The sequence below is a fragment of the Lissotriton vulgaris genome, chromosome 5 (genome assembly GCF_964263255.1).
Source record: "Lissotriton vulgaris chromosome 5, aLisVul1.2, whole genome shotgun sequence".
Classification (NCBI taxonomy): domain Eukaryota; kingdom Metazoa; phylum Chordata; class Amphibia; order Caudata; family Salamandridae; genus Lissotriton; species Lissotriton vulgaris.
In genome coordinates this window covers 2,009,240,571-2,009,252,185 of record NC_141693.1, presented here as the reverse complement: position 1 = coordinate 2,009,252,185, position 11,615 = coordinate 2,009,240,571, and the positions used below count along the sequence as shown (strand labels likewise).

At 49.9% G+C, this 11,615-nt stretch overlaps 1 protein-coding gene across 5 annotated transcripts in view; it reads left to right on the top strand.

Annotated features, from left to right (window-relative positions):
* Positions 1–268: 268 nt before the first annotated feature.
* The window catches only part of FUBP3 (far upstream element binding protein 3), a 285,902-nt gene continuing 274,555 nt past the window's right edge, over positions 269–11,615 (top strand). For 2 of the 5 annotated variants that reach the window (XM_086924813.1, XM_086924811.1), the window contains exon 1: positions 350–543. In XM_086924813.1, the coding sequence (XP_086780939.1) occupies positions 463–543 (81 nt within the window). In that variant the 5' untranslated portion in view covers positions 350–462. Of the gene's footprint in view, positions 544–11,615 lie in introns of all 5 variants that reach the window. The other 3 variants (XM_086924812.1, XM_086924814.1, XM_086924815.1) reach the window with 3 other exon arrangements.

Genomic DNA, 11,615 nt, shown 5'->3' with positions numbered 1-11,615 from the left:
TAAATAAATAAAATAAAATAGGAGGCTCAGGGCTTCCCCAGTCAGGCCAGCACAGCAGTCCTATCAGCTGGAGACTGCGCATGCGCCGCACAGCGCGACAGCCAGGCTTCTCAGCACACCAGTCCTATCAGCTGGAGACTGCGCATGCGCTGCACAGCGCGACAGTCAGGCTTCGCACGCACCAGCATGGCATGGCAGTCCTTCTATTACTACGGCGCACGTCCGACCGCGTTCTTAGAACACGTGACGTCATGACGCTAACTCCTACCCCTTACATCGCATTGACCTTTACGTTCAGGGACGCGGTGGCGTTGGCTCTATACCGGAAGTGAGAGCTCTAACGCTCGCGCGTGTCGTTTCCGTTTCCGGGTAGCGGGCCCCCCAAGCGCTGTGAGAGGCCGGAACGGAGCGGCGGCCAAGGCCCGAGGAGGCCTTGCAGGGGGGTCTGGGGGGGGAACCGCTATGGCTGAATTGGTGCAAAGCGCCAACCCCGGGGGGATGAAATCAGACGGCTTCGCAGACGTATTACAACGGGCCCGACAGGTGAGGGGAGGGCAGGGGGCTCGGTGCTCCTGGGGTGGCCCCTGCGGGCGGGGGTAGGCCTCTAGGACAGCGACACTGGTGGCCCTGGGCCCGGAGGGCAAGGCCATGTGGTCCTGGGCCTGCACACTCCTGGGCACTGTTGGGAGGGGCTTGGGAGCTCGGAATAAGTTTGAGAGTCTGCCACATGTGAGGGTATGGGGAGAGCCATCCATGCCCGAAGGCGGGCAGGTGCCGGCCTACTCTCTACTGCAAGTTTAGAAGCGAAGGCTCCCTTGCTGCAACTTTAGCCCCCGCCCCAGTGCTGCAACTTTAGCCCCCGCCCTAGTGCTGCAAGTTTGAGAGTGAGACTTGTGCAACGTCATTTGGTGCTCGCCCCTCAACTATGCCCCTTTTCTGATGGGTACTGCCTGAGTTTTACAGCTTAAAGGAATGGAGATGCCCTCGCAGCAACTTGTAATGTGTTGCCATTACTTGATCTAGTTGGAATTAATATTCTTTCCTGTCTTGGTTTCACCACGTTAGATTTCTCGAGGACGGGTCTCTGAACTTGAACACGTCTGTAGTTACACTAGTGAGGTCATATGGGGATCAGACTTTGGTTCATTTTAATGTCTTTGTCATGCTTTTTGCAAATTTACCGTGTGCGCCCTTGCTTATGAATGTATGGTCGTGCCTCTTATCTCCAAGGCAGACTAATAGGAGGAATTGCTACGACACGTGGTTCAATACTAGACTGTTAAATTCCCTCTCCGCTCTTTCTGTAGGTGCCGTGTTTCGTGGCGTTCTTGCTATAGGGCAGTTTGTTTGAGTGGTATGAGTACTTTAAGGTCCTCTTCTATTGCATCTGTATTGGTGGGGTGTTATGTCTCTTTTTGGAGAGCTGTTGGTTGCCTAGCCACACTTAAGTTCTTTGGGTCAGGCAGTATGTTGTGTTATGTTAATTTGGGGTTGGGACCCAAACTACCGGTCAATGGCGCAGGCACTGTGCCAGGATACTATGTTGTAAACCTTCAGAACGTATGTGAATGACATCTGTTTCAGACTTATGCGTCTTTGTACGATGAGAGGGCTTTGGAGTTACCGTTATACTAGTTTGTGGTCTTTTTTATTTTTATGGTGTAGCACCCTTACTTTAGTTTAATCTTTTATGCCCTTGTAATACTTCCTGTTTTCATCCTTTCCAAAGAGTTAAGATGCATGCTTCTTTCAGCCATGGCTCGTACTTTTATGTTCTTGCTAAACTCCTGACAGAGAGCAGAAACCCCACCTACTGAACACTGACTAACCTAGTTAGGTTCTTGTATTAACCCAGCAGTTCCCTTTGACTTCTGTTGTTCCTTTTGACTTCTTTTGAACCCCACTAGGAGCAGGGTACTCTCGGCCTAAGAAGCTTTTAACATTTTTATCTAAAAAGTGTACACAAACATGCAGAAACATATACATAAACATAACTTTTATATAATTAAAAAATAAAATGCCTACATCGAAATTCTAATTTTATTTATGCCAGACTCTAGATCATCACTTGTCTTTTACGCCCCTAATACATGCTCCTTTTTGTGGCACATGCCAGCTCTTCAATTCGGGCCACCACTTTTCTATTGTAGATTCTGTTTGTTGTGACCATGCTATCCTATCCGACTCTGTAAAGTCACTAGTCATTACCCTGGCTAAGAACGTATCAATGAAGGACCATATCAAGAACTCTGCAAAAAAAGTGCGCTTTACTCTCTAAAACACCTCAAGAAAATTAAACCTTTCATTCCTCAAGATGATCTCAAGACAATCGTACAATCTAGTCTTTTCTAAACTGGATTATGGAAACGCCATCCTAAAAGGGTCACCAAAAGTTCAAGTTCAGGAATTTGTATAGCGCACTACTCACCCAGAGGGTCTCAAGGCGCTAGGGGAAGGGGTAGGGGTTCAATTATTTGTCGAATAGCCAGGTTTTCAGATCTTTTCTGAAGGAGATGTGGTTCTGATTAAGGCGGAGGTGGGTGGGGAGTGAGTTCCAGGTCTTGACAGCCAGGAAGGAGAAGGATCTGCCACCCATGGTGGATTTCCGGGTGCGCGGGACTGCGGCGAGGGCTTGATTGGACGATCTTAATTGGCGGGAGGGTTTGTAGAAGGATAATCAAGTGTTGAGGCATTCGGGTCCTAGATTGTAGAGGGCCTTGTGTGTGTGTGGGTGAGAAGGCGGAAAGTAATTCTTTTGTTGACGGGAAGCCAGTGGAGGTCTTTTAGATGTCTGGTGATGTGATCTTGGCGCGGGGTGTCTAATATGAGTCTCGCTGACACGTTTTGGATACGCTGGAGTTTATTCTGTAATTTTGTTGTGATTCCGGCGTAAAGCGTGTTACCATAATCCAGTCGACTCGTGACCAGTGCGTGGGTGACAGTCTTTCTTGTCTCGAGGTTGAAGCAGGAGGACGAGACGGCGTTGACTTGTCTGGACATCGAGAGAGAGGAGTCTAGGATGAAGCCTAGGTTATGTGCATGGTCTGTGGGTGTGGGTGCTGTGCCCAGAGCTGAAGGCCACCAAGAGTCGTCCTAAGCTGAGGGGGAAGATCCTATGATGAGCACCTCTGTTTTATCCGAGTTGAGTTTTAGGCGGCTCTGTTTCATCCATTCGGCTACTTCTTTCATGCCTTCGTGAAGATTCGTTTTGGTGATGTTGGGGTCTTTGGTGAGGGAAAGGATTAGCTGGGTGTCGTCGGCGTAAGAGATGATGTTGTGTTGGCGCGCGATGGAGGCGAGAGGACTCATGTAGACGTTGAAGAGGGTGGGACTGAGTGAGGATCCTTGAGGTACGCCGCAGATGACTTCGGTGGCCTCTGAGTAGAATGGGGGAAGTCGGACTCTTTGAGTTCTCCCGGCGAGGAATGAGATGATCCAGTCCAAGGCTTTTCCTTGTATGCCGATGTTGCTGAGTCGATGTATAAGGGTGTTGTGGCAGACAGTGTCGAAGGCGGCGGAAAGGTCGAGTAGGATGAGGGCCACTGTTTCTCCGTTGTCCAGGAGTGCTCGGATGTCGTCGGTCGCTGCAATGAGGGCGGTTTCGGTGCTGTGTCTGGCTCGAAAACCCGGATTGAGATGGATTAAGGGAGTTGTTGGATTCAAGGAAGGTGGCGAGCTGGCTGTTGACGGCTTTCTCGATGACTTTGGCCGGGAAAGGGAGGAGGGATATGGGTTGGTAGTTTTTCAGTTCTGAGGGGTCCGCTGTGGGTTTCTTCAGAAGGGCGCTGAGTTCGGCGTGTTTCCAGCTTTCTGGAAAGGTGGCAGACTTGAAAGAGCAGTTGATGACATCGCAGAGTTGGGGTGCGATGATGGAGTCAGCTTTGTTGAAGATGTGGTGGGGACACGGGTCAGAAGGTGAGCCAGAGTGGATTGAGTTCATGAGGTGAATGGTGTCTTCAGTGGTGATTGGGTTTCAGGCGCTGAGGTTGTTAGTTGGAGGAGTAGGATCTGAAGGGGGTGGGGCGGGTTGGTCGCTGGGAGAGTTCTCGAAGCTGTTGTGGATATCGTCAATTTTGTTGTAGAAGGAGGATAGCGCATTGCAGAGGTCTTGGAAGGGGGTGATGTCGTTAGTTGCTGCGGTGGGGTTGGTGAATTCTTTGACAATATTGAAGAGTTCCTTGCTGTTATGAGTGTTGTTGTCAAGGCGATCCTTGAATGCTGATTTCTTGGCGGATCGAATCAGTTGGTGGTGTTTGCGGTGGCTGTCTTGAGGGAGGCCATGTTGTCTGAGGTTGGGTTTTTTCTCCAATTCTTCTCTATGGTGCGGCATAGTCCGCGATGTCATCGCTGAATTGATCTGGTGCCTGGAGGCCTGTAAATGAGTGTGTCTCTCAGTGTGGTCCTGGGGTCGGTGTGGATCTGAAACTGGAGATGTTCGGCGGTTGCAAGATTGTCGTCGGAGCTGGTTGTTTTTTTGATGGTGTTTTTGTGGACGATGGCGATGCCTCCTCCTGTTTGATTGGTGCGGTCTTTACGGATAATTTTGTAAGTGTCCGGTATGGCGATGTCGGGAGCAGATAACGTGTTCATCCATGTTTCAGTAAGGAAGGCGATGTCAGGTGACGCAGTGTGGATTAGGTCCCAGAGTTCAGTTGCGTGTCTGTGGACCGAGTGGGTGTTGAGCAGGATGCAATTTAGGCGGTTAGAGTCTGAGTTGTGTTTGGAGGACGTGGTTTTGGTGAGGGTCCTGAAGCAGTTGAGCTTGCAGGAGAGGCAGGCGAATGGGCCGTGGGTACGTCCTGGAGTAGCTTTGCAGCATAGTGGAGTGCGTCCGGGGTTGAGGGCGAGGAGAGTAGCGGCATCATATGTGACTCTAGAGGGTTGGGAGCGGCGGGACCAGGGGTCTGGCGCTGGGCGCGGTCCAGGCGCAGACGGGCTTACCTATGGGGCGCGACCGCTGCGCGTAAACGCTGCGCGTACTGACAATGGTCATATATGGATAGTGGAGGGGCGAGGGCGGAGCAGCTGGGAGGCGGGGTGGATATCCGGGGAGGGAAGGCTTAACAACAACAAGAGACTAAACAACATGGCAGTCGGCCAAATCCAATGCAGAGATGGGGGCACAAAGTAATTAATGACACGCTCAAACTAACAAACAAATTCGGGCACAGACAATCAAATTAATGAAAGGCAAGGCGATGCAGACAAAGCTCAGCGTTACAGCACGTTATGGAGGCTAGCGCTGTGTAATTATGCTAATTGGTGCAAGTGGGACAAGCGCTACTACTGAGGTGTTGGAGCGCTATGGGAATGAATAGTTAAAGATTGAAATCGGGCGCTATGGGAGTAAGCAGCTCAGATCAAATCAAGGCAGGGAATAATAATTAAGACCGGCCGCTATGCAAGTCAATAGTTGAGATCGGGCGCTGTGGGAGTTGATAAAAGCAATCGGGTGCAGCTCAGAGCAGCTCAGGGCAGGTTACAATACCGCACTTAGGTCGGGGAGGCAGCTTGAGAGGTCAGTCCTTAACATGGAAGCCCGATTCATAACTGGTGTAAAAAGATTTGAACATGTCTCACCAACCATCAACGCTCTCAACTGGCCTCCCATAGAAGGTAGATGTATTTACAAACTGGCCTGCATCACACACAAGGCCCTTCATGCCCAATCCCCCAACTACCTAAACAGCAAACAAGTAAAAGCAGGAAAATCCAGAACTCTGAGAAGCATAAACTCACTTCTTCTCATCCATCTGAAACTCAAATAGAAAACGACCCAGTGCCCGCCGTACTCTGGTAACGTACCCAGGATGTGGAACACACTCCCTGCTGCCCTCAGATGCAACCCCTCCTTCTCTTGCTTAAACAAGCATTTACAATGCAATGGTTTCGCCTTTGGAAAAGTTAGTTATTGGCATTGCTCATGACATTTCTTTTTTTTTTACTTATAAATAAATGGCATTGTTATTTATATTGCCAACAGCTCTCACAGCCCACACAGCTCTCTCAGCCCACACAGCCGACATAGCCCACACAGCTCTCAGCCCAACACAGCCCACACAGCTCTCAGCCCAACACAGCCCACACAGCTCTCAGCCCAACACAGCCCACACAGCTCTCAGCCCAACACAGCCCACACAGCTCTCAGCCCAACACAGCCCACACAGCTCTCAGCCCAACACAGCTCTCAGCTCTCTCAGCCCACACAGCTCTCAGCTCTCTCAGCCCTCACAGCCCACACAGCCCTCACAGCTCTCAGCCCAACACAGCTCTCAGCCCTCACAGCTCTCAGCCCAACACAGCTCTCAGCCCAACACAGCTCTCAGCCCAACACAGCTCTCAGCCCAACACAGCTCTCAGCCCAACACAGCTCTCAGCCCAACACAGCTCTCAGCCCAACACAGCTCTCAGCGCTCTCAGCCCTCACAGCCCTCACAGCCCTCACAGCCCTCACAGCCCTGACAGCCCTCACAGCCCACACAGCTCTCACAGCCCACACAGCTCTCACAGCTCTCACAGCCCTCACAGCCCACACAGCTCTCACAGCCCACACAGCTCTCACAGCCCACACAGCTCTCACAGCCCACACAGCTCTCACAGCCATCCGCCCACACAGCTGTCACAGCACAGCAGTTGCTCTCAGTGCAAGTGTGCACTGAAGCAGGTACTGTAGTAGAATTGGCCTATACCATGTACTGCACTGTGACATTACACAGCACTTCATCCCCGGGCTGTGGAGCGCTCTGGTTTGCACGGAGATCCTTTGCATTCCTTGAGGAAGGATTCCATCAATTTAAGAGTCATCCTTGATGCCGATCTGGTGCAGACAGTTGATGAGTATGTGGGGGGAGACTGTGTCGAAGGCGACGGAAAGGTAGAGTAGGATTAGGGAAGGTGACCACCCCGCCCCTCTCTAGTAGGGTATGTATGTCGTCTGTCGTGGCGATTGGGGCTGTCTCTGTGCTGTCGTTGGCTCTGAATCCTGAATGGGAGTTGTCTAGAAGGTTGTTTCTCTCAGGGTATTTGGTGAGTTGAAGGTTGTTGGCCTTCTCCAGGACTTTGACTGGGAACTGAAGCAGCAAGATGGGGGTTTAGTTTTGTAGGACGTTGGGCTCTGCTTAGGGTTTCTTGGGGAGCGGGTTGGTCCTCTAAGTGTTACCAGGCGTCGGGGAAAGTGGTTGTAGAGATGTAGGGGTTAAGGATGGCGGTGAACTGGTGGCTGATCTGGTCTCTTTTGAGGTTGAAAAGTCGTTGGGGGCACATGCCGTTGGGTGCTTCTCAGTGGGTGGTGCAAGTTGTTCCCAAGTGGTGCGCAGGTGGTCGTGGCTGTCTTTGCTGGATTTGGGATGCAGAGGTGGTCAGGGGCTCAAAGTTTCTGTGTATGGTGGCTGTCTTGTTGGTGAAGTGGTCTGCGAGGCGCTGCAGAGTTTTCCATGGCTGAAAGGCAGGTGAACTCTCTGACGATGGCGAAGAGTTCCTTTGTCCGGTTGATGCTGACCTCGATGCGGTGTCAGGTCTATTATTTTCTGCTTTTTAGGTTTTGCCTCGCGAAAAAGATGCGCTCTGCGCATCTTTTTTGCGCAGGCAAAAACCTAATGAGTACTGTGTGTGGGTTTGGGTCGGCCCTCGTCATTCATTGGCTGGCTCCATAAATGGAGCCTAGCCATTGGACCAGGGGCCTGTCCGTCAATGCTGGACCAGACACGGGGGCGTTCCCGAGATTCTTTGGCTTTTGCCGACGTCACGCGAAAGCCGGGAACGCCCCCGAATCTGTTCCGGCATTGCCGGCACCCGCCTTCCTGCTCCGGCCGTCATCTGCGTCTCTCCTCCCCCTTTCCCGCCCCCTCCCGCCCTCCCGCTCATTAATACCTGCTGCAGTTCAAGAATGCTTCCGAACCTGGAGGCCAAATTAATGACAGGCCATTCTACGAGAATCCTATCAATGGAGTGCTTAACTTTCTGTAGATTTAACATCTGAAAGCATTTGATCATATCACTGGGCAGTGGAGACAACGGGGTCCGGTTTGCAGAATACACCATTTAAATCAGAATTTCGCCTTTGACAATAAATTATGACGTAATGCAGCTAACACAAATGTAACGTGTGAAACTGCAGACTGTTATGTTCAGCCAGGATTTTAGGACTGTTACTCTGCACTGTGAAATACTTTTTTTCGCATCAGAGTGGAGCTTCAGAGTGCAGAGTGGAGCTTCAGAGTGCAGAGTGGAGCTTCAGAGTGCAGAGTGGAGCTTCAGAGTGCAGAGTGGAGCTTCAGAGTGCAGAGTGGAGCTTCAGAGTGCAGAGTGGAGCTTCAGAGTGCAGAGTGGAGCTTCAGAGTGCAGAGTGGAGCTTCAGAGTGGAGCTTCAGAGTGGAGCTTCAGAGTGGAGCTTCAGAGTGGAGCTTCAGAGTGGAGCTTCAGAGTGGAGCTTCAGAGTGGAGCTTCAGAGTGGAGCTTCAGAGTGGAGCTTCAGAGTGGAGCTTCAGAGTGGAGCTTCAGAGTGGAGCTTCAGAGTGGAGCTTCAGAGTGGAGCTTCAGAGTGGAGCTTCAGAGTGCCAAGAGCAATGCCAATAGCTCTAACTTTAACAAAGGCAAAACCATTGCATTGTAAATGCTTGTTTTAGTAGGTGGTGGAGTTGTTGAGGAAGACCTGAAAGGCCACGCTCACTGTCACTTCTGCCGGAGCACCATTTTGTAGCGCTGAGTTCTTGTGTGTACTAGTTGTCTGGTTTGGAGGGGGGTGACTTGGTCGTTGGCACATGTGATCCAGGATTTTTAATTATCTGCTGCCTTGTACAGGTTGATAAAGGCATCTGGTTGGGAGAGGCTGGGTGTCTGTCCACTGGTGTGGAGAGACTGCTATGGAAAGGGGCATTTTGGGTGGTTGAGGGGGGGGGGGGGTCTGGCTATGGCAAAGGGCACAAGGGATTGATCAGACCAAGAGAATTCTGTGGTGTGGTAGTATCGGATTATATTGCTGGATGTCAAGATGAGGTCCAGGGTGTGTCCAGCTCTCTGCATGGGGTCTGAGACCAGCTGCTTGAGGCCAATGTTGTCCATTTGTTCCAGGAGGTCGGTGCTGTTGGTGTCTGTGGGGTTGTCCAGGTGAAAGTTTAGTTCTCCCGTAGTGGTCGGATTCAATGGTGAGCGGGGTGATGAATTCTGCGATTGTGTCGCTGAGGCATGTACGTGGTCCTGGGGAATCGGTATGCAAGGGTGCCTCTGGTGGTTTTGTCACAGGTATGGGGTTGGAAATTCAGGTGCCTGATTGGCGTGGTTTAGTCTTTGGTGGTCCTACAGAGGATAGCTTCCATGTGTATGATGACCATGCCGCCTCAGTGTGTCTGTCTGTGCGGTTGCAGTGTTTCATCTTATTTCCGTTGGGAGATGTGGTGGCAATGTCCAGGCGCACGCGGGGTGAGCCAGGTCTCTGTGATGAAGGTCACGATGAGGTGGAGATGTTGTCCCAGGCTTCAGTGGCATGTTTGCACAGCACTCTTACATTGATCAGGAGGCCTCCGAGTTATTATTTATTTATTTATTTTTAAGGTTTTATATAGCGCGGACAAGATCTTTGCAGATATCAGAGCGCTTTACAGAAACAGGAGGTAGGGTAGACAAACTCTTGAAAACAATATAATATTCGGTAGTGAGTGAGTAGTGTGGCTCACTGGTTAGAGGCGGCAGACCCGAGAGCAGAGGACGGCCCGGGACCAGGGTTCGATTCCCGGCGCGGCAGGTTTCTGGACCAGGGTCAGCGGACTCGATAATTCTCTCGCCTCGGTGCCCACTCTGATCAGCGATCACACTCGGCAACTCTGGGCATTAGCTTGCCTCATCTTCACTAACGGCCCCACCAGACCGCCGGGGATGCCTGGTCTCACCCTAGAGATACCCATTAAGGGTCCATCTCTCAGGGAAGCCAGGAAGGGTTTCGCAGCGGTCGAAGCGCCTTGGGACCCTACGGGTAAGTAGTGCGCTATATAAATGCCAATACATTTACATTTGCAGGGTAGGGTAGCAATCGCATAAGAGTATACACACTAATAACAATCAGGAAACAATAATATAGAAGCCGTGCAATGTCCAATCGAATAAGATTATAGCACCCCAGAGGGTGAGTAAACACACTGATCGGGTTCTCGACCTGCTGGGACAGCGGAGTGTCAGATCCTGTGAGGTCAATCCTAGGGATGCACAGAAACAGTGCTGGAGACAGGTGAAAGGTTACGCTGTGAAGTAGGGGGATGCGAGGCAGCAGTAGTTGTGTCGAGGGTGCAGAGGTTGGAGGCGGAGTACCTGTGGTGGTCCAGAGGGCCATGGTTCCGGGCACTGGGCACGGATGAACACATGTGCCAATTTTTTTTTCTTTTCATAAGCTTGTTGAAATTCTAGAGAAAGGGGTCTTTTCCATCGGCGCACATGGATCTTTATAAGATATTGAATCCACACCAATTGGGTTTTGATTAAAAAAAAGGGGGGGGGGTTTGATCACTACTTCAATAAAGCGCTCCCTTAAAAAAGTTAAACATTTTTTTCTTCATTCTTTCTTTAAAAGAAGATTCTACCTGTCCTCCTGACTCAAAGGGTCAGCAGCTGTCTTGAGACTTCAGAAGTTGATACATTGTACTATAGTGTTATCTAACATTTGAATTTGCTTCCCCAAGCCTTTGCTACAAAAGTCACTCCCTTATCTGACTTTTTTAGGTCGAGTCTGGGCAGCTTATGTGCTGCTCTGCGGCATGCTGTATTGGAGTATGGAATAGACGCCCGCCCACTCACCACCCATGTCATTGGCTTGTGTCATTTCCCTTTGTGATTGCTGACTTCTTCTAATTTGTAAATCGGCTTGTTAGTCCCTCCTTAGTACTGCCTTGTCTTCATTTGTAACCTCCTATGAGGACTGGCCCTTTTACATCGGTTGTTACACAATATGTATTTTTTTAGTTTGTAAGCACTATTTTCTTAAATGAGTTTCCTCTACTACTGGAGCGACATGCTTTCCTGCAACATTCGTTACGCCATTCATTCTTTCACCTTCCTAGCAACCTGGGACAATAGGTCTCACATTTGCGAGAGTTTTAGCTATTGGCATTGTAAGTGACAATGCCTTTTATTTATCTGTTAATTAACAAAACGGATAAATAAAAGGCATTGTCACGTACAATGCCAATAGCTTAAAGTCACAAATGCGAGACCTATTACATTGCAAATGCATGTTTTAATTTATTTATTTTTAGAACTTATCGAGCATTAAGTCAAACCTCAAAAGTTTAAAGTACGTTTGTTTCCATTAATTATATTGTACCTCACTCTAAATAACAAGTCACTGTGATTAATTAAGTCTTGTAATGCATGGTTGGCAAGGGGTGTCCTTGTGCTGTTAGCTGTCGGACATACACAGAGATGGGTCTTAAGTTATTTGTAAAATGAACATTTTTTATGGTCTGTGAGGAGGAGAGCATAGCACGTGGTAGAGAGAGTCGACCCAAAGGCTGTTGCTAGTGAAATGCGGAATTTGAAACTTGCCTGAAGGACAGAGTGTAAATAATCCTCAGGAAAGTAAGTAGCATATTTATTCTGGAGATGCATGGGCCCATGAGAATGATCAGATT